Raw genomic sequence first — 24,427 nt, 5'->3', positions numbered from 1 at the left:
TACCTGATTTACAAAAATAATCTTTTAAGTGATAACAGTTCAGGAGTAAGCAAGAAAATAATCAGAAAAGCCTCACTGCTTGACCTTTTTTTTCCTATGTAATTCACGCTGAACTTGAACTCAATATGTAGCCTAGGATGGCCTTGAACTCATGACAATCTTTCATCCTCCTGCCTCAGCCTCCCAAATGATGGGATTATAGGCATGCAATACCATGTCCAGCTAATTACCCTTCTAAATGGCTTAGTAGGTTTGGCTTTAAAATGTTATATGGTTTATTTATTTTGCTTCAGAATGTCTTTCAAATTAATATACTAAATCAGTGTTTGGTCTGTGTCAATGTCCATGTATTATTAAAATCCCCCTCTTGCCCTCCACCCCAAAATGATTTTATCTTAGTTAATACTTGATTAACAAACACCTGTGGCTTCCTTCCAGGGGCATTTTTAGTTTAACATTCTCCTCTTGGATTTTGTGTCTCCCATCCTGCCAAAAGAAAATAACCCAGCTTATTAATTATTCAGGGTGCTGAACAATGATACTGCACACATTTTCTGTATTGCCTTGGTTTGACTATGAAACTGCATGAGTATCTTTTTTTTTTTTTTTTTTTTTTAATGTTCAAGCATGCTTCCTCAGACTTTCCTCCAAGTAGTTTGTTAACTGTTCTAATATGGTTTGTAATAAATCACCTTGAGAGTAATGGTTGAATTCCTGACATTCCTAATAAAATTGTGTGTATGCTATATACTTAAAATGTATCCTATTGGGGCTGGAGAGATGGCTCAGTGGTCTGAGACACCTACTTAGAACAAGCTTGGCAAAGCATCAGGGACCGCGGTTCAATCCCCCAGCACCACATGCCAGCCAGCCCCGCCCCCTGGTGGGCTGAGCTGGCCACACACACACACTACTGTCTGTCTGTCTGTCTGTCTCTCTCTCTCTCTCTCTCTCTCTCTCAAATAAAAAAAAAAAAAATTAAAAAAAAAATGTATCCTATTTATTTCAAGATATTTTACTTCATAGGAATATACATTTATCTCCTTCCCTCCCATGAATGAACTCTGAAAAGCTGGGAAAGCAGGCGCAGCTGTATCCACTCACCATGTCACCTTTGGACAGTCACCTGGACACCCCAGTGGACTCTTTTAGACTACTCAAATATCAAGGGAGAGGTCAGTGTAATGTTCACCTTCCTAGAGACCTGAGCATAGGGCAGTTCAAGAGTGAAGAGACCTAAAGCGCTTTGGAAACACAGGATAAGGTAGGCTAAGATATTAAGTGCACCTTTGTAAGTCCTTCAAGTTTTATGTTCACCAAACTGATAAAAACCAGTACGTCTCTTAGATGGCTCTGGCACCTTAAATGATCAGCATTGGACAGGTGCTATATAGCTTGTTTACATTTACCAGTTAATCAGTGGCTCACTCTCTAGAAATTCTAAGCTTAAAACTATGCCATGCTTTGTCATATGTAATCACATACACAAAGGGGGCAATTTCTTTGATTAAAAAAAAATTTCATGCCTCTCAGAGGTCATTATCTGAAGAGGCTGACTCCTGTTCCCTCAGTCTTGCAGTAGCTGAAGACTGTTCCGTAGAAGTTTCTGTCTCTTTTTAAATTATTCTACATTGTTAACTCTTCTTTGAGCCCAGTTCCCTGTGTGCATACTCAAATTGAAATCCTCATGACTGAAAGGTATAAAGAAGCAAATCTACATTTGAGAAACTTCAAAAGAAATCCAGGGTTGGAATTACTATATCATATTATTAAAAATTATAAGCAGAAAGCTAAGAAACACATTAATCTTTAAAAACTAAAGGAGCAGAGTCACTAGAAATCACTAAATTGAGTTAGTGCATGCATGAGGAAAGCTTTGACTCAAGCTGTCTAGATTCCTCTGTCCCTGGTTTACTATCCACATTCTCCAGGCCATAGCAATTAAGTGTGTGACCCAGGACAGGGATGGGCAGTGTCTGCACTGGTGGCCCATTAAAATAAACCAAGGGAATGAACAAGGAATAACAAACATTACCGTCTTGGGCTCTGGCATTTGCAAAGTCTTGCCTGGCAGGCTCTGACTGTTTTGTGACCTTCTTTCTCTTTCCTGTTTTAATTCTAATTCAAGCTGGTTCCTAGGATAAGTAGGAAAGAAAAAGAAGAAAAATTTAGATTTCTGTATTTACATTTTCTGAAGAATGCTAAAGTTCAGTAGTTAGTACTTGAAAAAAAGCTACAAACATATGTAAACAGCCAAGCTTTAAAGTACTAAAGTACAATAAAACCAGTAATGCTAAGAATCATGAAATATGCTTAATCTTTCTTGGGTGATTAACAGTACACTTTAGGCTCACTTGGTCCTGAAAGGTCATCATTCTCAACACCTAGAAATGTGCATGTGGGTATTGCTCATATGTGTTTTGGGGGGTGATATTGGGGACTGAACCCAGGGTCTTTCTAATGAACTTTACCACAGCTTTTTTAGTTTCTATTTTGAGGCAGAGGTTCACTTAGCTCTTAAATCGTCCAGACTGGACTGGAATTTGTAATTCTCCTGCCTCAACCTCTCAGAGTGCTGGGATTATAGGTTGTGCTGCCACACCCAACTTAAATATCAGTATTTTACATTAGCTCTTACTGAAGAGTTGTGGACCTGACAGCATTTATAAATGTCATCAGGAAATAGAAATACAGACACTAAATACTACTTTGCAGTAAGCAGCTGGTTTCTCTTGTACTTATGAACTCAATACCAGTTGTGCCCTCAGCCACCGGTGTTTTATATCTGACAAACTTTCCAGTAGCTTCAGTACATGAGTGCATTTGAGAGAAAACATGGGAGACCAGTAAGGTTTGGAGTCAGAGCAACTTAACTTTAAATGACAGTGTTGCCATTTATACTTTGTGTGCATCTGGACATGTTTAACCCCTCTGTGCTGTAATTCCATAAGGACAGTAACATCACTTACTAAAGGAGTTGATGGGAAGACAGCCAGAGTGACTGCATGTGGCACATAAAACAATTTCAGGGAACTATCATTGTGTTGGCTATTAACTATTATGTATTTGGAACTTTAAGTTGGAATTTTTTTTTTTTTTTTGCTTGTTTTTTGAGATAGGGTCTTACCTTGTAATTTAGGCTGGTTTTACAAACTACCTTATTTCTTTGAAAATAAGCCCTACCCCCAAAATGAGTTCATTAAGATCACCAACTAGCCAAATGGATGCATTTAATGCATCCACTGCAATACACAACAGATATATTGGATTACAAAATAACAATATTACTATATAAATATAAATAATATTATTTACATTAATATTTAAAAGAAGTAACAAATTAAAATTAAGTATTTGTAAATACCCAAATGAGTACCTCTTGGGTATTCAAGTCAAACAAGAAGCCTGTTGCCAAGTGACCAGTTGGAGAACAGATACAACACATAAATGTATGCCTCCAGTGAGGGGTAGATGTGGCTGTGTCTAATATGAATGTTCATAATTCAGTATGTTGTGTGGTAACGATGTGTTATGAGCAAGCTATGTGGACAGGAAATGTTCATTTAAGGAACACATTTTTTTGTTGGACATGAGAGATTGGGGCCAATGCTTCTACAGGAAATGGAGTCACAAATTCAGGCTGGAATTTGGGGTTTAAAGAGTAAGAACAGTGTTCCAGAAGATGACATGATTGTATAAATGTGGACTTTTGCAAATGATAAATGTGGGTTTCCATACATGAATAAATTCCCTAAAAATAAGCCACATTATGTCCTTGGGAGAAAAAATATAAGACGCAGTTTTATTTTGGGGAAAATATAAGTACGTGGCTCAGGATGGCCTCAAACTCATGGTAATACTCCTGCCTTAGCTTTTGCAGTGCTGGGATTACAGGCATGTACACCACCATGCCTGGCTGTTTTCCTACTTCTTAATCACAGATGTTGACAGGTTTTGGAAAAGGGTGACATATGTGAAGCTATCCTGATCCCAACCCAAGGAAAAGGACACGGAAAGACGGGCTGTGCAGGTTGACAGCACCCAACCCTGTCAAGCTCAGCTGCCCTCTCTTCACCGCTGCCTGGTCAGCTCCTCCACTTCCAGCTGCAGACTGTTGATTTTGTCCCCGAAGTCATTCTTGAAGAGCCGGTTGTCCAGTTCAGCTGACTGGCGGCCCTGCTCAGCCAGGCGCAATCTGGATGTGAGCCACATGAACTCAGGATGAAAACAAAAGCCATGGTGGAAGAGAGCAAGTTCACAGCACAAAATAAAATAACCCAAGGAAGAAGGCACAGGGAGACAGGAAACGCTCTGCAGGACACACACAAAAAAAAATCATGAAGGAAAATGATGGAAAAGAAACAAATTCTTTAAAAAGCAAGATGAAGGTGAACCAGGCAGAGGAAAAGCTGATTTTCCACTTTTTTTTATTCTAGTACTACAGTTTACAGCCATTAGATGATAAACAATAAAACATCACTTTTTAGAAAAATCCATATCCAAAGCCAACCTCAAGTACATAGTAATTTGAATTTAACCCACTTGTTTGTTTTCATTTCCTACTGGGTCTGGTACTTTATCTTTCTGTATTACACACATAGCTGGAATGTGCATACAGCTAACTACCTTCTTATATATGTAATCTTAACATTTTTTCTGGCCCTTTCATCAAACATTTTAAATCACTGAAATTACACATCAGCCCTTACCCAAACTTCACGTTATTGTACATGAAAAGTTTTTATCAGAATTTGACTCTTTCCTTTTCATTCCTGCCAAGTGTTGTGTGATAGATTAGACCAAAGAAGTCAGCACTAGGCCTCATAAGACACCCAATCATGTTCTCTGGAAGATTCTTACAGATGCTTCTTTTGAACATTGTATAACTTTGCACCTATGTTTTGGACTTTTATGTAATAGAATCAGATGCATGCTATGCGTAATCTTTATTTGATGTTTGATCACTTCTTTCAAATGCTCATAGAAAGGTGACTCACTGAAAATTTTATTTATATAGGTGCAAAATTAGTAGAACTAAAACACATTCAAAAGTGCAGGATCTTCCATGAAGTCTGTTCTAACATATTATTTGACTTGATTTTGGTTCAAGTCTGGTTCAAGGACCTACATAAAAGCTATCTTACTCTCCTAGTTCTGGTTTTGTCAAGAAGAAAAAATAGCTGGAAACAAATGGGGTTTTTTTTTGTCCTCACTTCCACAGCTAAAATGCTGCAAAATATACTGGAAAGAGGAAAAAAAAAATCTGAAAATTCTGTCAAGACCTTTTGAAGTAATGGAGGCTTATGAAAAGTCTATCTCTGCAAATCAAAAATCATTATTTAAAAAAAGTATTTATAGGATTATTTACAATGTAAAACCCAGAAAGGCTTATATCTGATCACTTAGAAAAACAAGCCCTGCTAATATTGCTTGTATATATCTACTGGGAATCTATTTTTTATAGTAAATAATAAAGAATGTGAGTTGATAATTTATCTGTTTCCTACTCTGAAATGTTTTCCTGCTAATTTAATTATTAGTTTCTGGGAACTTGCAGCAAATCTCCATCTAAACAAAAAGTAACAGAAGTAGTAAATGTCTCCAGATAAGAAAGGACAGACAGGAATCATTACTCATGTCTATAAGTTGTTCTTCTTGCCAGGAGGAAATCAAGATAGATTTGGAGAGGGCATAGTGCATGTTTAATAGGAGTGTTTTTATGAAAGTTATTTGCTCTATGGAACTGCAGAAAAGGGGCAGAGGAAGGAGATAACCAGTATTAGGAGGGTTTCTCAATCTTCCACATGATGTTATTGTAAGTTACCTAATCACTAACTTTGACTCTATGGACTTTAAAGAAATGTAAGGATGCTGTGTTTTGTTTTTTTTTGTTTAGTCACTAAGGCAAAAATATTGCAAGCAACTTGGGTTATTAAGAGAACTGTAATGAAATAGTGTACTAAGTACTTATCCTTGGCTTGGGGATTTAACCTACATAATGAAAGTGAAAGGGGGTGGTGGCCTAAAAGACACAGAACTACTTCAGAGAGTCCAGTGCACAGGGTCAGCTCAGTCCTTTCCACTGCAGCATGGAGCGGGCTGCTGGCGCAGACATGGGGTGGACCATGCCTGAGCTGCAAGTGCCAAGCACTGGCCACAAAGGCAGAGTTAATATATGTACAGAGTTTCAGTTTCCTATGCTTTTCAATGGTGTTTTACTTATTGATCAACTCGCAATAATTTAAGTTTATTTGGCATTTAATTTGGAATTTATACCAAAATTTCTAACTTTGAGAAGAAAATAATATAAAAATTCAACTTATATATCCAACTATTTTTAAAAAATCCAATAAATTCAGCCAACTTTTGGTGATATTTTAATAGATCAGAGGTTAAATATAATAACTTTCAGATTTCCTCCTTTTACAGTTATCTTGGGATAGCAGATTTGGAGGTGACCAACTATATAAATGCCTAATGATGTTTTGGGATTAGTTTATTTGCTGCACTATTTAAGGTCTTTGCCTGTTTCACCAAATCTTTTTCACTAAACAAAATAAAAATGAAAATGAAGTGAAAGGGAATGAGAAAATGGGTAAACAAGGAACACAAAGATTGTAAGAGAAAAGTCAGCTTAATATTGAGAGATGATTCATAATTTTAGTTTTACTTTAAATGCCAAGTCAAAAAAATCACTGAGAAGTAATCTGATACACTTTAAAAGCACAACTGAATACTAAAATCAATCTGTTATGTCATAAACTGCCTCAGTTTTGCTTTCCTGGGACATCATTTTTTGTCTGGGGAATGAACCAGGGCTTTCACATTGAGCTGCATCTGCAGCCTTTTTAAAATTTTGAGGCAGAATCTCACTAAGTAATCCAGGCTGGGCTCAAGCTTATGATCTTCCAGCCTCAGCTTGACAGAGTGTCTCCACCATAGGTTTCAAGCTTATTTATAAATCTACAATTAACTTTTTTTTTTTTTTTGTGGAACGGAGGATTGAACTCAGGCCCTTGCACTTGCCAGGCAAGCACTTATTCTACTAAGCCATCTCCCTGGCCCCTACAATTAACTTTTGGGTTGGGAGAATTTAATGTATTTTTTACTTGCTGAATGAATACAAAATGTCCTTATCACAATGATAGCTCAGTTTTTTGTTTAACATAAAAAACAGCCTTTTACCTTTGTTCCAGTTGTTTAATGGTAGCAGCCATCTGATTAGTCTTCTCTTCCAAACGACTGTTTAGTTCACTTTTCTGTTTTACTCCTAAGTCTGAACTCTGTATGTAAAATAATTATAGAAATCTATATATACATAAAATGCTGTGAAATACAATCACACATGCTATTTGAAACTAATGGCTAAGTAGGAAATAGAGAAATAGAAATGCTCATATATTTGCTTATCATTTAATTTCCAAATTAAAACAAATTTGTTATGTTAGTATTGTTATGTGCACAGACTAGAGAAATAGAATATGTAACTCTGCTGGCATGTTGAGGCTACAGCAGAAATTTCTTCTAGGAGTCCCAACCCCCTTTGCAGTACAGAAAGTGGCCTTGTTTTTCAGAACAGCAACTGGAGATCCTATGATGGTCTGACTCTCCGAAGTATTGCTGCAGTCGACCTCTAGTATGTTCCCAGTGTGACCACTGCACAGGAGTGAGACAGCCTCAGGTCCTAGGAACCAGTGAGCCTGTCCTCCTCCCTTACCTGCAGCTTGAAGGCCAGTTCATGCTTAAGAGCCCTGAGGTCATCCAGCTGTTGCCTCAGAGACACCAGTGCCTCCTGCTTCTCACAGACGTCCTTCTCCAGCAGCTTCATGGCCAGCTCCATCTCCTGCCGCATGCTGATCTGGAGCTCCAGCTCCTTCTCAACATCCTGCCCAGACATAAATACAGTGCTTATACTCTTTACTCCAATTGTAACAAACTATACAGTTTCACAGGGAAAGGAAGGTCTGTATTCTATGGTGAAACAGCCCAAAACTGCCATACATGTTCAGAAACATTAACAATAAAATAGTAATTAGGGTAATACAGTAACTTCTCAATAATTACGAATCTGAAGACTTGATAGCCGAAGAAGTGTTAGTGAAGCACATCTCTATGGTACATCAACAGACAGACAAATGTTATGTTTTATTATAAAATGCAGTGTGATAGTAATCAGCACAAAACAAGACACTTGTAAGTTGAAATTTGAATGTTGATCTATTCAAGAGTCCAAGGAACCCAGAAGAGAAGCCTGGCCTCCAGGGTAAACTCTGCTATTGGGAGTGGTCAATATATGTAACTGAATTTTTAGGGATCACTGCAGCAACAACATCATCACTGCCACTGCCACTGTCATCATCAGACTGGGGACTGAACAAGGCTTTACACTGAGCTACATCCCCGCCTTTTTTTTTTTTTTTTAACTTTTGAGACTGGGTCTTGCTAAGTCACCCAGGCTGGGCTTGAATTTGTTATTCTACTGTGTCAGCCTCCTAGTATGTTGAGATTATAAGGGTGCAACATCAAAGTCAGTTATTTTAACATTGAGATGAGCAAAGATACACCTATACCAGGGCATACCTTGGGCCTCACCAATTTTCTTAATAAACATTTACCTTATTGTGATAAAAGAGTAAGAAAAATGTAAAGATTTTGAGTATCACTTAACAGAGATTTCCTTCTGTACATGACAGAAAATGAACTCTAGGCTATATGAAATGCTGTATTAATTCTATGACCCTCCTTATGAAAAGTGTTTTGAGATCTAATTTTTATTCATCTAGATGGCAAATGCTAACAGTTTTAAATATGTTAAAATAACATTATTGTACTTTCAGAAAACCCCTCAAATTGTTATATACTGCTGATTTTGTTTTGTTTTGACTTTTTAGATAAGATATATATATATATATATATATATATATATTTATTTATTTATTTATTTCAGGCTGGCCTTGAACTCACTGTACAGTTCAGGCTGACCTCAAAATCCTACCTCAGCTTCCTGAGTGCTGCAATTACAGGTCTGTGCCCCCATGCCTGGATATAATGGTAATCTGTAATAACTTTTTAGTGCAGATTAAGTCATCCCTTAATTTTAGTTTTTTCCCCATTCTTAGAGACATTATGGTATTTTCTTTGCTTATCATATATCTAAACTTAGCATGAACTAATATGCTTACATGGGGCTTATTTATAATGAGTTTGACGCCAGCCTACACTAGAGTAAGACCTTGTCTCAAAAAAGTAACCCCTCCCAAAGCAAAAAAGGAATAATATTCCTTTCTGTAATTTTTTTTTACTTATATCTAAGATCAAGAATAAATTCAAGGGCCAGCCAAATAGCTCAGTGGATTAAAGTGCCTGCTTAGGCAGATGCAGAGGCCAGGGTTCAATCCCTGGTATGCCGTGTCAGCTCCGCCCCCAGGGCGTACTGAGATGGCAATTGAGACTGTGCTTGGTGGCACGTGCCTTCAATACCAGCTCTTTGGGAGGCTGAACACAGGCGGATCACTATGAGTGCAATTACGTAGTGAGACCCTATAAACCCTATAGATTCTTAATAAAAAAAAATCAGAAATAATAGCTGAAGAGTGCAATTCTATATTTACAATTCCTACTAAGGGGAAGAGGGGCTGCTTTCTCTGGCTGTACTGACTTTTTTATAGGAGAAAGGGCCAGGTGATACAGGGATAGGGACTGCAAAGTTTAATAAAAGTCATTTTTGTACAACTAATACTTCTGTGATACAAACTACAAAGGTAAAAAAAGGAGTGGCAAAATCTTATTGCTGTTGAGAACACTCAAAAAAATGGTCTGAGAAAGCATTATGGGAAATGTGGGTTTAAAAGAGTTAAGAATTTCATAGGATTTATAAAAACTTTACAGAGCAGTATCAATATTCCTGTGTACTAGCAGATCTGCAAAAGAAAACCAAGCTGCGAAGGAAGACCCAAGCAACACCTAGCTTACCAATCGCAGTTGTGTCTCCTCCTTTAAATGCTTTCTTGCTTCACTTAGTGCTTGCCCTTCGGCAGTTTTGTCTTGCTTAGGACCCTTGAACAAACATCACCAGATAGAATTACTGTTTAGTGCAGGAAAAAGGTGATACTTAAAAGAAGATACAACAATGGATTAAGACAATAAAATACTTATAGAAAATTTATTTTTATTTTTAAAAATTTTTTATTCATTTTATTTAGAAAAAATAGCAATGAAACAGTTTTAAAACAGGTTAGTAGGACAGTTACAATAATTTATACATTGCATATTGTTGTCTTCATAGTAGTTATTCAGAGGACAAGATGCAGACATGTCTAAACGATATTAATATAAACCTTTCTTCTCATTAAACTAATAGAAGGTAGCTGTATCCTAACTATTTTGTATATACAAGTCTAGAATTTTTTTTTTTTTTTTTGGTGGAACCAGGGATTGAACTCAGGCCCTTGCACTTGCCAGGGAAGTGCTTATTCCACTGAGCCATCTCCCTGGCCCCTAGAAAGTTTTAAAGGTTTGGCTGAATTAAGTTTCCTGCCGCTTTACTTAAAAACCTCAAACATATTACCCAAAACATGAGCTAGGTATTTTAAAAAGCTTTTAAGAAATAATAGTGTTCACTGCAGAGTATGAATTGAACCAAAGACTTAAGCAATGCCATATTAAGTCTCCAGAGTTCTCATATCTGGAGTTTTCAGTTATCTACCAGTTACATTAAAAATAACCATGCCATCAAAATTTCTTCGCTTCGGCATAGAGGCACATGCCTGTAATCCCAGAACTTGGGAGGCTGAGGCAGGAGGCTCACCATAAGTTTTAGTCTAGCCTGGGCTACACAGTGAGTTCAAGTCCAGCCTGCACTACATAGGGAGACCCTGTCTCAAAAAAAAAATTTTTTTTTCTGAGCATTTACAGTTGTATCATGAAGCTTAAATAGCAATGCCACTCCTTCTAGGTGTAGAAAATGCATCTGTAATCCTCTGGGCCTAGTTTTTTTTTAAACAGAGTTTCTTATTGTTCTTTAAGGTGGCCTTGAACTCACTATGTAGCCCAGGCTGGCCTTGAAGTCTTGATAATCCTTCTGTTTCAGCCTCTCGAGCTCTGGGATTATAGGTATGCACCACCACACTATTAGTTTTTTTTTATTTATTTATTTTATTTTTTTTCACTATTAGTTTTTGTAGTCCCTAAAGTAGCATCATTATAATTTAGTACAGTGTTGAGAGTTATGATACTTAGCCATCATAAATGGCTGGTGAATTATGTCCTCTAACAAGGCTTACAATCATGCAATTAATAAAAGGCTTGCCAAAAAGCTAAGCAGATGTAGAAAAGTTTGGTGTTTCAAGCAATTATCTAGCTGACTCATTTATATTTATGATAACTCTCAGGATATCAGGTTAATGAGGTCAGGTCTTACAAAACAGTCACGTTGTGTGAAAATAGTGGCATGTTCAATATCACAAATATAGCAGTTGCATATAGTATAAATTACAAGTACAGAAAACCAGGAAACTGAGTTACATTTTCCTGCAGTCACTACACATATGTAGGTGGCACTGAAGGCAGAAGCACGAGGTGAGGGAGGGTGTCACTTTTCTGTCACCTTCACTGTCACACACACCTGTAGCTGGGCATGGCAATTTTGAGATGTGAAAATGGCCTCCTCTACAGACTCCTGCCCCTGTGGCTCAAATATTGGTGTATGCTCTAGCAACATTTTAGAATATTTGTGTATTATAAGGAAAGACTCCTCTCTAACAAAAGTAAACAAAAAATGGGGATATAAATGAAGGTCCAGGGGGCCGCAGAGATGGCTCAGTAGAATAAGCGCTTCCCTGGAAAGTGCAAGAGCCTGAGTTCAATTCCTAGTTTCAATAAATAAATAAATTAACTAACTAAATAAATAAATGAAGGTCCATTTTGTAGTGGAAAAAATATATATATTTGTATATACAAAATAGCATAGATATACAGCTACTTTCCCTTAATTCAATAAAGTTTCAAACTAATAGTGTTTAGACAACAGATCATGTCTGCATCTTGTACTATGAATAACTACAACAAAGACAACAATATGCATTATTGTAACTGTTCTACTAACCTGTTTTGAAACTGTCTCATTGCTACTTTTCAATAAAATTAATATATAAAAAAATAATTATATACAATGGAGTTAACAAAGACAGGCTTAAATGTCACATAGTTTTTCTTATATAAGAAAATCAAAGTATAAGTAAATTAAAAAGCAAAATAAAGATATATTGGAAACAGGGAAATATGCCATTTGCAAGTGGAAAAGGGACCAATAATTGGACACGGGAGGTTAAGGGGATGTAAAAAGAATTAAGGTGGTGTTATGTACATGTACCAATTCCCATGATAAATGTAACCATTGTATAGTTCAATCAAGTACTAATGAAGCACTGATAAAGGTTCTATAATCTGAGGTACAGGATCTCAGGACAAATCCTGAGGGCATTTCACTGACCTTCTCAGACCAAAAAGCTACAACTCTTGTTGCATAGGTCCTGCTTTACCTTGGTCTTAACCATCCAGTAGAAAAGTATGAAGACGAAATATAAGAAATAAAGCCATGTTGTTATGTTGAGCTGTGGGGGACTCAGGTCAATAATTTCTGACATTGCCAGTTAAACAAAAGACCTAATGCTATTGTGGGCTGCTGGACTCTTTTGGAATATTTTGCTGAGTTTACACACCTATAATATTCAATAACGGAACTTAGAAAAAATGGGGTATACCGATGAATGTCCATTTTGTATCTGTGTATTCAAAGAGGTTGGGATAGATATATAGTTGCATTCTCTTAATGAATAGAATGATTTGTTCTAATGGTGTTTGTGAATAGGATCTCAAGTCCGCATCTTGTACAGCAATTAACCACTAAGAAGAATATATGCAGTGTATTATTTGTTGAAACTGTCCTTCCGATTTGATTTGAAACTGTCTCATTGCTATCTGTTTATCAATAAAACTTTGAAAAAAAAAAGAAAAGTTAAAAAAAAAGATTTATCAACATAAAAGTTTGTGATATACGTATATAATATCATAAAGTAAAAGAATGATACTGAGGCATGATATTTATGATATGGTATATACAATGCAAAAAGTGTGGTCTTAGAATTTTATGATGTTTTTAATAAGAAAACTATGAAAGTGGTAATCATATATTTTGTACAATATATAATAAATGATCTGAAATATAATTATATAATTTAAGGTTCAATATAATAGCATTAAAATATATTTTGCGTGCTGAAAAAAAAAAGTACTAATGAAAATAAAAAAGGAAAAAAAAGGGAAGGCTCACCTTCCGATTGGATTCCAGTATGTAAGAGCTTTCTTCTTTAACTCTTTCCATTTCTTCTTGTAAGGTAATAATCCTGTTGTTTGCAACAGCAAGCTAGTAATAAAATTTTAAAAATAATCTTTTATTCTTTAGTAACAGTTTAAAATTTTCTAGGATGTAATTTTCAGGCTCATTCTTAGAAATACAGAAAGCTATCAATAAAAAGTTCTCCTGAACAACTTCATAAGGCCTGTTTCTAACATGTAGTAAAGAGGTCCCAGTGCACTGTAAGCCCACATTGCCAAGCCACCATGAGTTCCATGGAAGACCTCTGTCGCTAACCTTGAAAGTGAAGAAGCAACCCCAGTCCTCACTTCTGAAGAGACCCAGTAGATCCTAGGCACCAGCCAAGATAAGGTCCTGTCACGGAGCTAAGGAGTTGCTTCCTGCTGCTCTTCCACAGTAGGGAAAAGCAAGAATGAAACACTTCCTTCTCTGTACCATGTGAACTCAATTGCACCTGAGGACAGGCAGTGCCTGAATTCCACAGGGAATGAAGTGGGCAGCCAGCTCCTTGCTAGTAACAGAAGGCCCTGCCAGCTTCTGATCCAGCTGGGTAGCGCAAGAGATGACAGGCGGCTGTGCTTTTTAAGCTGCTTCTGTCTGCCCAGTGAACTTGCTAGGGTGTAAGAAGGGATAAGCAGTGTCCTCTCCCAATCTAAGTTCATGGTAGACAGATGAGTCTAAGACTTAGCTTCCTGGAAAGGACTGGGAAACCTGATTTGGGCTCTAGACCCAAGTGGGCACATTACTTTAGCTTTACCAGTGGTCAAGGGGACATTGATATGTTCATCTGCTCAGTTCTTATAATCCTGTCACACTGGGTAAAGAGTCTGTTTGTACTGGCCCTCTTAAATCTCAAAATAGAAGAGAAAATGCAGTCCTGACTAGCTTTATCTGTTCTCTATAAAGTGCACATAGTGCTAATTTCAGTTTTAAGAGAATAAATGTTATTTGTAAGATAAGTAATAAATGAGTACTATTAATGTAATAAACCTAAGTTATGGGAAGCGTCCTGTAGTCAGGCAAAATTAACAGCCCATCCCTTTACCGTTGATCACAGCACCAGGGATTTTAACCCCATGAGTGCTTTACATGGAGCTGTACCCTAGTGCTTTTCTGAGATGGAGTCTTGCTTAGTTGGCCAGGTCTGCATGGAACACGGGATCCTGCCTCAGTCTCCCAAGTACCAGGATGTCGTGTGTGTGCTATAGTGTTAGCAACAATCACATTTTTATTGTGTGCAAAGGAAGTGTCAGACACTGTTCTAGGTCATTATTGTGCATAAATCATTTAATTTGAATAACTTCACAAAATATTATAAGGTGGAGATAAGCAAATCATTGTTTGTGTTGTTTATTTTTATCTCATTACTTTTTGTCTTTTTTTTTTTTTAATTTATTTATTTGTGTGTGTGTGGCCAGCTCAGCCCACCAGGGGGCGGGGCTGACTGGCATGTGGTGCTGGGGGATTGAACCGCGGTCCCTGTGCTTTGCTAAGCTTGTTCTAAGTAGGTGCTTTAGACCACTGAGCCATCTCACCAGCCCCACTTTTTGTCTTTTTGAGACAAGGACTTGCTATGCAGTTCAAGCTGGCCTTGGGCTCACGTTGTAGCCCAGGCCAGTTTCAGTGGTTTTTTTTTTTTTCCATTGCGGAACTGGGGATTGAACTTAGGCCCTTGCGCTTGCCAGGGAAGTGCTTATTCCACTGGTCCATCTCCCCGGCTCTCCCAGGCTGGTTTCAAACTGGAAACAATTAATAATTGCCTCAGCCTCCTGAGTGCTGGGATTACAGGTGTGTGCCACCACACCCCGCTAAGCAAACCATTTTATAGATAGGTAAGCCAAGGAGTAGAAGAGAGACTCAAGTATTTGGCCCAACATTAGAAGGTGAAGAAATGCCAGCTGTGCACCTATGTAGGGCAAGTCTATAGACTATCCAGCTATTGCTCTCAGCAGGGTTGCAGTATAGCTGTAGGAAAACAGGTGCCAGATAGAGGGGCCTATATGACTATTTAAGTGGCATTTCTGTGAATTAAGTTCTGATACATAATTTAAAAAATCTTGGGCTGGGAAAATAGCTCAGTGGTATAGAACCTGCTTGGCAAGCACAAGGTCATGAATCCGATTCCTGCTACAAAAATATTTTTAAAAATAAAATCATTCACAACTGGAACTCAGAGTTACAAAGGTGTTTTAAAAGTATAACAAGCTTTTTTGAAGAAAAACTGGTTCAACAGCATATTCCTGACTTTAATTTGACTCTACTTAAACCAAATTTATCTTACTATATATAATGGAACAACTATAGGAAGAAACAAAAAATAAGCCTTGTAATACTGATAATTTTACTTATATTTTGTAGAAACACCTAATGATACTGAAGGAATTAAATCTGTAATGTAATCTTTGGCAAGTTAGATAAAAACAGCTTTATTAATCATAAGTAAAAAAAATCATAAGTAAAACATGAGGTGAATTTTCCTGTCATAGGGACTTTGCTCAAGAACTTCCTGAAAGCTCTTTGGAGTCACCAAGACCAAAGGGTGAGCAGGGCTACCCTGTGTCCTGGCCAATGAGGAGTCGAGTCTCTAGAGGCCCCATGAGCAAGTTCTGACCAGGACTCGCTACCTTTTCTATTCCATAGCGTGGGGTCAGGAGCTTGCCATGCTGAACACATAAGTCAGTGCCTGACACATAAAAATCACTATTAGGTTCAGCACATAATAGTGGCCAAAATACTTATTAAACAAAGAGATGATGAAAATCATGCTGTTGAACTTTTTACTAGAAATCAGCCCAGACAGAATATTCCTATTAGCCAATGAGCCTGTCCAGTCCAGATGGATGCAGGAGAAGCTGGAGTAGGTGACCAGCCAGTCAGGGCAAGGGGCTGTGTACTAGAGTAGATATCACCTGAAGTCAGGTCCTTTACTCCTAAGGTGAGATAAACATCACTGGTTTCACTAATACATGTTATTAAATTTTACAGATCAAAGAATTTCAAAACACGTACCTCCTCTGTCAGTTTAGTGTTGGATTTTTCTAATGCATCTACCTTGCCCTGAAGGTTATTTACTGTAGCACTGTTAAGAGAAGAAAAAACCCAGATAGTCTTCATTGAAAAAACAGAATATTAAGCTGTGCCTTCTTTGTCAGACCTCCATCACACTTATCCTTCATTGTCTAGTATCCACAATTGTTGATGGACTTGTAGGCTTTTAGACAATTTACAAAGGTGTGTCTTGCTGCACGGGCTGCATTGGAGTCTGTATTCAGTTAAATATTTAATTAAGCTTGCCCCCCCATGACTGAACATAGGGGCTACTGAGCTACATCCCAAGCCCCTTATAAATTCTCTGACAGGGGCTTACTAAGCTGCCAAGATTGGCCTCAAACCTTTGATCACCCTGCCTCAGCCTTCTGAGCAACATGGGTTACAGGTGTGAGCTACCATGTCTAGCTCAACAACCACTCTTCTGAATGAATTATTTTGCTTGCACTGCATTATTTCATTTACTTTACCATCATCCTATGTGTTAGAAACTAAAAAAAGAGTAAACAATAGAGTATATTTATTTTTTTTTTGGCGGAACCGGGGATTGAACTCAGGCCCTTGCGCTTGCCAGGGAAGCGCTTATTCCACTGAGCCATCTCCCCGGCCCTGTAGGGTTATATTTATATTTCACTGTCAACCACAGTGACATGGTTGGCTTGGGTTGGCTGATATCGCTAAGGCTCATAATAGTCACAATGGACTCTTGGTCTCCAGAGAAAATGAACTTAAATTGTATTTGTCATCTGGAACCAAGAAAACTAAAACAATGTCATCCTAGCATACTGTTAAGTCTTGAATTAAAAATGGCTTTTATGATAGAACTTATGGAAGTTCTATGAACTGTTAACAAGATAACTAATGGATATGCTGATCTCTGGAATTAATTGGTAGTCTTTAGTATAACAGAAACATCAAAGCCCTAGGTTATCAACAGTTGTAGATATCTCCTCACCCCCTACTCCCCACCAGGGAAACTGCTTCCTGGTCTACAGAGCTCTGCAATACTTGGTGAGGATTTGTTAACAGTCAACTCAATGCCTAAGTGTGAAGTGTGAGGGAACAAGAGATATGAATCATCTGAAGAAACTAAAACAAGTGTTTACTCAAGATCAGCCTTGTAATCTGTGACTTTATCCACTGAATTAAGAATTCTATGTGTCACATTATAATTCTTTTCCCTTCTTTCTTTTCTCCTTTTCCCTATCCCAGTTTCTCTTTCCTTTTGAACTTCTTCCCATTTTACAATATATAACTCTCAATTGAATGTTTTTAATCACTAGTTATAATTTCATAATAATCTGATTTGCCTTTTATTAAAGCTCACTTAATAGTTAAGTCCAGTCTATCCAGATCCTAACTAAATGCCTGCTAGCTATAATGCTATCTAGTTTCTGAATTTACCCTAATTGTTTTTACACTTTCCTTCTCTTCCAAAAAATCTTAGTAAAAAAATATTATTTATTCATTATTTACTTTAGATGTCTGTTGAGTTCTTCGACATAGTTCTTCTGGTCCAGAATTGCAGTAATCTGACCATCCCTAGGAGGGGGAAAAAGGGTGGGGAAGATAAAGGTCAAGTAAAGTAACACTGGAAATACAAAGGTCTTTCCTTCCATCTACCCTTTTCATAAATAATGGGAAGAAATTAAGGCACAGATACACTAAGCCAAAAGACACATGTGACATATAACCCATGACACACCAATAAGAAAGGCTCAAAAGTTCAGAGATGAAGCTGGATGTCATGGCGCATATCTATAATCCCAGACTCTTGGAAGTGGACACAGTAGGATCAAGAATTCAAACCTAGCCTGGGCAAACTCAGTGATTTAGTAAGACCTTGTCTCAAATTAGAAATAACAAAGGGCTGGGGATGGAACTCAGTGTGAAGGCCCTGGCTTTGTTCTCTATTACTGGAAGGAGAAAAGAAAAGAAAGAAAGAAATCCACACTGACACAGTGCTTAAATAGAAAGTTACTGCATTCGAAGTATGTTTCTGCTGTTAGTTTTACTCTAAAGAACTCACTTTGCAGGGTTTCTATTTTTTTTTGTTGTTGGTATATTAAATTTGTTACTGTTGCTATGAGCACATTCTATTTTGAAAAAAAAAAAAAAAAATCCCAGACTAGGAAACTATGCAGGACAGAGTGGCTCAGTGGTTGCCTAGATTTAGTGGAGGGAGATGGGGACATGATAGCTAGTAGGTAATTTTATTTGGGTATAACAATAAATAAATAAATAAATAAATAAATAAATAAAATCTTCCCAGTGCTTGGGAGGCTGAAAACAGGAGGATCACTACAAATCTAATCTGTGTAGTGAGACCCTGTAGAACCTGTACTAAAAACATAAAGAAAAGAAATCTTACAAAAATCCCCCCTAAAAATAGAACTACCATTTGATCCAACTGTAACACTCCTTGGCATATGCCAGAGGGAACTGAAGCCAGCACACTATAGTAATGCCTGTATACCTGTTTAGGGAAGCACAATTCAAAACAGCCAAGGAGGGCTGGCCACACGGCTCAGCAGACTAAAGTGCCTGCTTAGGCAGAGAGCAACAGCCAGGGTTCAATCCCCGGTGTGTAGTGCTGGCCCTGCCCTGGGGATGCACACCTGTAATCCCAGTGCTTGGGAGGCTGAACACAGGAGAATCACTATGAGTCCAATCTACATAGTGAGACCCTGTAATCCCTATACTAAATACATTAAAAAAAAAAGCAAAGATATGGAACCTGTAAAAGAAAAAAAAAAAAGATATGAAACCTGTGTAGGTGACCATCAATAGATGAATGGCTGAAGAAAATGTGGTATGAATATGCAATGGAACATTATTCAGCATTAACAGAAATGAAATTCTGTATATTATCTATAAAAAGATGGAAGCAATCACTCAGAAGGACAAATACTCCATGTTTTCCCAAGTATGTGGAATATAAAAATGATGACATGAACATAGGAGGGAGACTGTTATTAGTCTAATGGAAGGAAATAAAGAGGGGGAGTAAGGGAGGGAATATTGATTAAATAGTTAAGAGATAATGATGTAAACATGAATTAATTTACTTTTTTAAATTTATTTTTTTTTGTGGCTTGCTCAGCCCACCCTAGGGGTGGGGCTGGCACAGCATGTGGTGCCAGGGATCGAACTACGGCCCCTGCATGCTTGTCTAAATTTGCTGCAGCTTGCCTAAGCAGGTGCTTGCTATCTCTCCAGCCCCATAAATATGAATTTACTGAGATGAAAGCTATCCACTACACTGTTAAGTGAAGTAACAGGTACAAAATAGTACATATGGAATTGTCTATTTTTATTTTAAAAAGTATATTAGGGGGTAGGGATATAACTTAGCAGCACAGCACCTGCCTGGTAAGTACAAGGTCCTGAGTTAAGAGTCCTGGTACCCTCTCCAAAGTCTACTGATATATAAAGATAAGTATCAAGAAATTATCTAAGGGGTCAGGGAGATGGCTCAGTAGAATAAGCGCTTCCCTGGCAAGCACAAGGGCCTGAGTTCAATCCCCAGTTTTGAAAAAAAAAAAAAAAAAGAAGAAGAAATTAAGAATTGCGCCAGGCATGGTGGTGCATGCCTGTAATCCTAGCACTCAAGAGGCAGAGGGAGGAGAATTTTTTCAAGTGCACCACCAGCCTGACTACAAAGTGAGCTCAGGGTCAGCCTGAACTACATAGTGAGACCTTGTCTCAAAAAGACCCCCACACACAAAAAAAAGAAGACAAATTAAGAATTGCTATATGTATGTGAGGTGATATTAATTAGCTTGATTGTAATAATCATTTCACAATGTATATGTATCTCAAAACATGATGTTGTACATCTTAAATAAATATGATTTTAAGTCAGTTATACTCAATAAAAAGTGAGTAAAAATTGAAAAAAAAAAAGTACTTTCAAACTTTACTAACTTAGGTTTTAGGTATTACATTTTATGCTCTATCAGTGACTTACAAAGTATCTTTTGTGAATTAATTTTTCAGCTTCACTAGTATTGTTTATAGCAACAATTTTCTACTTGTCACAGAAGGTGAATTAAACTCATTGTGGTGTAATATAGTTATTGTCAAAGGCCATATATGTTTGCTGTTAAGTGCTATGTATAAGTGCTACATACAATATTCAAAGTAAATGGTATAAAAGCCAAGCATTTGGAACCAACTAATCTATAATAGGCATAGGTTAAACAGACTCTTCAGGTGAACACCAAATTTATGTCCAGTGCCCATCCAACTGCCAAAAGAGTGAGCAACAGGTATACTTTTAAACTCAATTTCCAAGGTTAAAGCTTTGGATTAATAATTATGCTTTTAACTGTTGAGTATGTAAAAATATAAGGTACACTTCTGCTCTCTAATCACCAAGTATTACAAATACTATTTTTAAAAATTTAAATTGCTTCATTTTGGAATAATTTAGACTCACTAGAAGAGGTGGAAAGGTTGTAAAGAGTTCCAGAAACCTCTCATTCAGTTCCCTATCATGTTTGCTCTTTGAAACAGGTCTTGTCCTGTTGCTGGGGTGGGCCCCAAACTTTTGACTCTCCTGCCTCAACCTTCTGAGTGGCTGGGATTATAGGCCTGCAAGCCACCATGCCTTACCTAATGTGAATATTTTATATAATCCCATAATATATCTCATACTGCCAATTTTAAGCCAATTAAGCTTAATTAAGAACACAATTAAGAATGTAATCCCTTTGAAGAAAAACTTTTCTAATAGTACTTTAAGAGTTAGAGAAATTGTAATATTCTTATAGATTTTTATTTTGTTTGCTCCTGAGCCAAAGAATAGAACAGTCATTTAGCTAAAAATCCTTTTAAGGTTTGGCAGTAGAAACAAAAGCCAGATAGTCTCAGTAAGACTTTATTAAGTCTATCTTTAGAAATTATTTTGTAAAGTCTGTTAAATCAGTATTGTGGTAAACTTGAAACAATACAAAAAGGGAAAAATACTGAAAAGAAAAGAAATATAATTCTCTCTATACATACCCTTCACTACCTTTACTGCTGTTTCCATCCTTCAGATACATGGAAAAGTCTATAACTCCAACCTACAAAGAAGATTTTCAGAATTTAATACAAAATTAGATAATTTCTCAAAGGCATCAAACAATGTTTTTCTCTAGGTATGCCAAATGATTAACACTGTCACACAAAATCAGAAATTTGTAATGAAAATGTAATGTTTTCCTTGAAATGCAATCAAAGATTGACATGAGTAATAAGAATCAAGATTAAATCAATAGGACTTGAAGACTAGATCATGACTAACAAAGTAAATAAAATGCTTAATATAAACACACATATGCTTTTCAATTTTCTCTTTTACTTATTTCAGTATTCTGCTACTGACTGAGCTTCTAGTCACCTTTAGAAATAATTTTTTTAAAGTTTTAACTGCAAAAATAATGGACATTACCCTAAGTTTCAGAGAATACAAAAAAGTAATATAAAAGACTTATAATCTCAACACCTTAAAATGACCACTGCTCTGTTCACATTTTGATGTCTTCTCTTTTAACTTTTATTGATCTAAGACTTCTGTTTTATTATCCAGCTAATTTGTTTCAGATAGAAAGGGTGACAAGTAGCCAGAATGGACTCAGCATTTTACTTGCTCAGCAATTATCATGTGCTGGGCCCTATTCCAAGAGAATTATTTGTGCTAACTACTGCATTCCTCACAACTCTATCAAACACACTTTTTTTTTTAAGTACAGGGTCTACAGGACTTGGAAGTCCTGTAATGAAGACTTATGTCTCACTACACAGATCAGATTCATAGCGATCCTTCTGTTTTCAGCCTCCCAAGCTGCCACCACACCCAGTCTCAGTTGCCATCTCAGTGCACGCTGGGGACAGGGCCTGCACAGCACCAGGGTCCCTACTACACCTGCCTAAGCAGCTGCTTTAGAAATATACATTTTTTAAATCTCTACTTTCTATCAAAGAATCCAAAGCACTAAGAAACTATGTAACTCTAGAATATATTCAGCTAGGAAATGAGTAAGGTAGAATTTGAACCTAATTCATACTAATAGGTTTGGCTTCAGAGGCTATATTCATATCTACCCTCTTAGACTAGAGTTATATTTGAAAAAACATTCCAGGAGACGAAACTCTGATTTTTAACATTCACATCAAAACTAAAGGAAATTCTATTTATAACTTAATTTTCTCTAACTTGGTTGATACCCTATGAATCCACATCATAACTCAAGTGACATTCTTGTTAAAAGAATATTTTTCCCATACCTGAGAGTCCAGATCTTCTCCTTTCATGCAGAAATTAGCATCAATGACATTCAGCCCCACTAGGAGACCAGCAATAATAGCCCCTTCTTCTTCCATCATGAGGGCATTAGGTTCATAGAACTCACTAGAAGAGAATCCACAGAGTATTATGATAAAACCTTGAAACACAACAATATAATCGTGTGGCAAGGAGAAAAATGTTTGCCTCATGACTGAATACAGTCATTTATAGAAGAGTGAAAAAGTAAAATAATATAAAAAGTTTTAATAAATATTTAAGGTAGCACAGGCCCGGCGAGTGAGTGAGATGACCTGGGGTCCTCCGGATCCTAAATAGACCCAGAGTGCAGACCCAGCGAGTGAGTGAGAGGACCCAGGCTGCGGGATCCTGAACAGACCCAGAGCACAGGCCCAGCGAGTGAGTGAGACGTCCGAGGGCCGGCGGATCCTGAATAGACCCAGAGAGCAGGCCCGGAGAGTGAGAGAGGCTGCCCGGGGCCACCGGATCCTGAACAGACCCAGAGCCCAAGCCCGGCGAGTGAGTGAGACCACCCAGGGCCCGCGGATCTTCATTCAACCCAGAGTGCAGGCCCAGAGAGGAACCCTTCAGCAGAACCCCCTGCAAAGAGGCTAAAGGCAAGACCCACCCAGCTGATTCAGGAGCAGAACATCTTGCCAGAGATACACAAAGGGTTCAACTCCAACGGCTGCAGCAGAAAGAAGTGGATCCAAACAACACCAGATCCAAACAACACCCACCTAGAGGAATCTGAACTTCGTAGATCCAGACCTGGTGCTAAGGTAATAAGTCTATCTAAGCTCTACACCAAAGATCAGAAGACAGTGGTATACGAAATGACAAAGAGAAGGAACAAAATGCAGTCTCAGGCCCCAAGTCCACCCAGTACAAATGCAGAAGACACTAGCATAGAGGAAACTGGAAATCACACACCTGATATCTCTGAAATAATAGCATTGGAAGTAAAGAAACAACTGCAGAAAGGCATACAAGAAATCAGATCAGAAATAATTTTGGAACTAAAAAATGTAGCGATAATTATAATCAAAGAAGTACTAAGTGCTTCTAAAGAATATATTGATAAAAAAATAGAGCAGAATATAAAAATGTTGGAACCCCTGAATAAGCAATTTAGGAAAGAAATAGACTGTATGAAACAGATTCAAAGTGATATACAGGAAATTAAAACCTCAATCACAAGCTGGCAAAACCATTTGAGGGAAATTGAAAACAGACTTTCTGACCTTAAAGACACCATTGCAGCTAGTGAAAAAGTAAGAAAGGATCTCTTAAAAACAACTGGGATGCAGGAAAAAATAATGCAAGACGATGCAAAGATGTACAATGTGAGACTAACAGGTATTAATGAGAAGGAAGGAGTCAATACAAATGATATAAAAAGAATACGGGCAGAAGTAATAGCAGAAAACTTCCCAAATATGGGGCAACAATCTGACATTCAGATAACTGAAGCATATAGATCTCCAAATAACATCAACCCAATTAAATCCACACCCAGACATATTATAATCAAAATCCCAGAAATTCAGCATAGGGACAGAATACCAAAAGCCGCTAAAGAAAAGAAACAGATCACATTTAAAGGAAAACCCATCAGAATAACGGCAGATTTCTCTTTACAAACCATCAAGTCAAGAAGAGCATGGAGCAAAGTACTTCAAGTCTTGCAAGAAAACAAATTCCAACCCAGA

The 24,427-nt window shown here is 37.4% G+C and overlaps 1 protein-coding gene across 11 annotated transcripts in view; it reads right to left on the bottom strand.

The window, feature by feature from the left end:
• Rufy3 (RUN and FYVE domain containing 3) overlaps positions 1 to 24,427 on the bottom strand; it is a 93,881-nt gene that overhangs the window by 3,577 nt on the left and 65,877 nt on the right. For 5 of the 11 annotated variants that reach the window (XM_023706774.1, XM_023706778.1, XM_023706776.1 and 2 more), the window contains 11 exons: positions 22,697 to 22,820; positions 21,431 to 21,492; positions 17,900 to 17,965; positions 16,385 to 16,454; positions 13,331 to 13,423; positions 9,973 to 10,056; positions 7,718 to 7,885; positions 7,186 to 7,283; positions 4,076 to 4,195; positions 2,036 to 2,135; positions 422 to 486 (listed from right to left, as the gene is read on the bottom strand). In XM_023706774.1, the coding sequence (XP_023562542.1) occupies positions 422 to 486; positions 2,036 to 2,135; positions 4,076 to 4,195; positions 7,186 to 7,283; positions 7,718 to 7,885; positions 9,973 to 10,056; positions 13,331 to 13,423; positions 16,385 to 16,454; positions 17,900 to 17,965; positions 21,431 to 21,492; positions 22,697 to 22,820 (1,050 nt within the window). The other 6 variants (XM_004646543.3, XM_004646541.2, XM_004646542.2 and 3 more) reach the window with 3 other exon arrangements.

This window comes from Octodon degus, unplaced genomic scaffold (assembly GCF_000260255.1).
Source record: "Octodon degus isolate 3935 unplaced genomic scaffold, OctDeg1.0 scaffold00269, whole genome shotgun sequence".
In the NCBI taxonomy this organism is placed as follows: domain Eukaryota; kingdom Metazoa; phylum Chordata; class Mammalia; order Rodentia; family Octodontidae; genus Octodon; species Octodon degus.
Note: the sequence above shows the minus strand (reverse complement) of the source record. Positions and strands in the feature narration are given on the sequence as shown.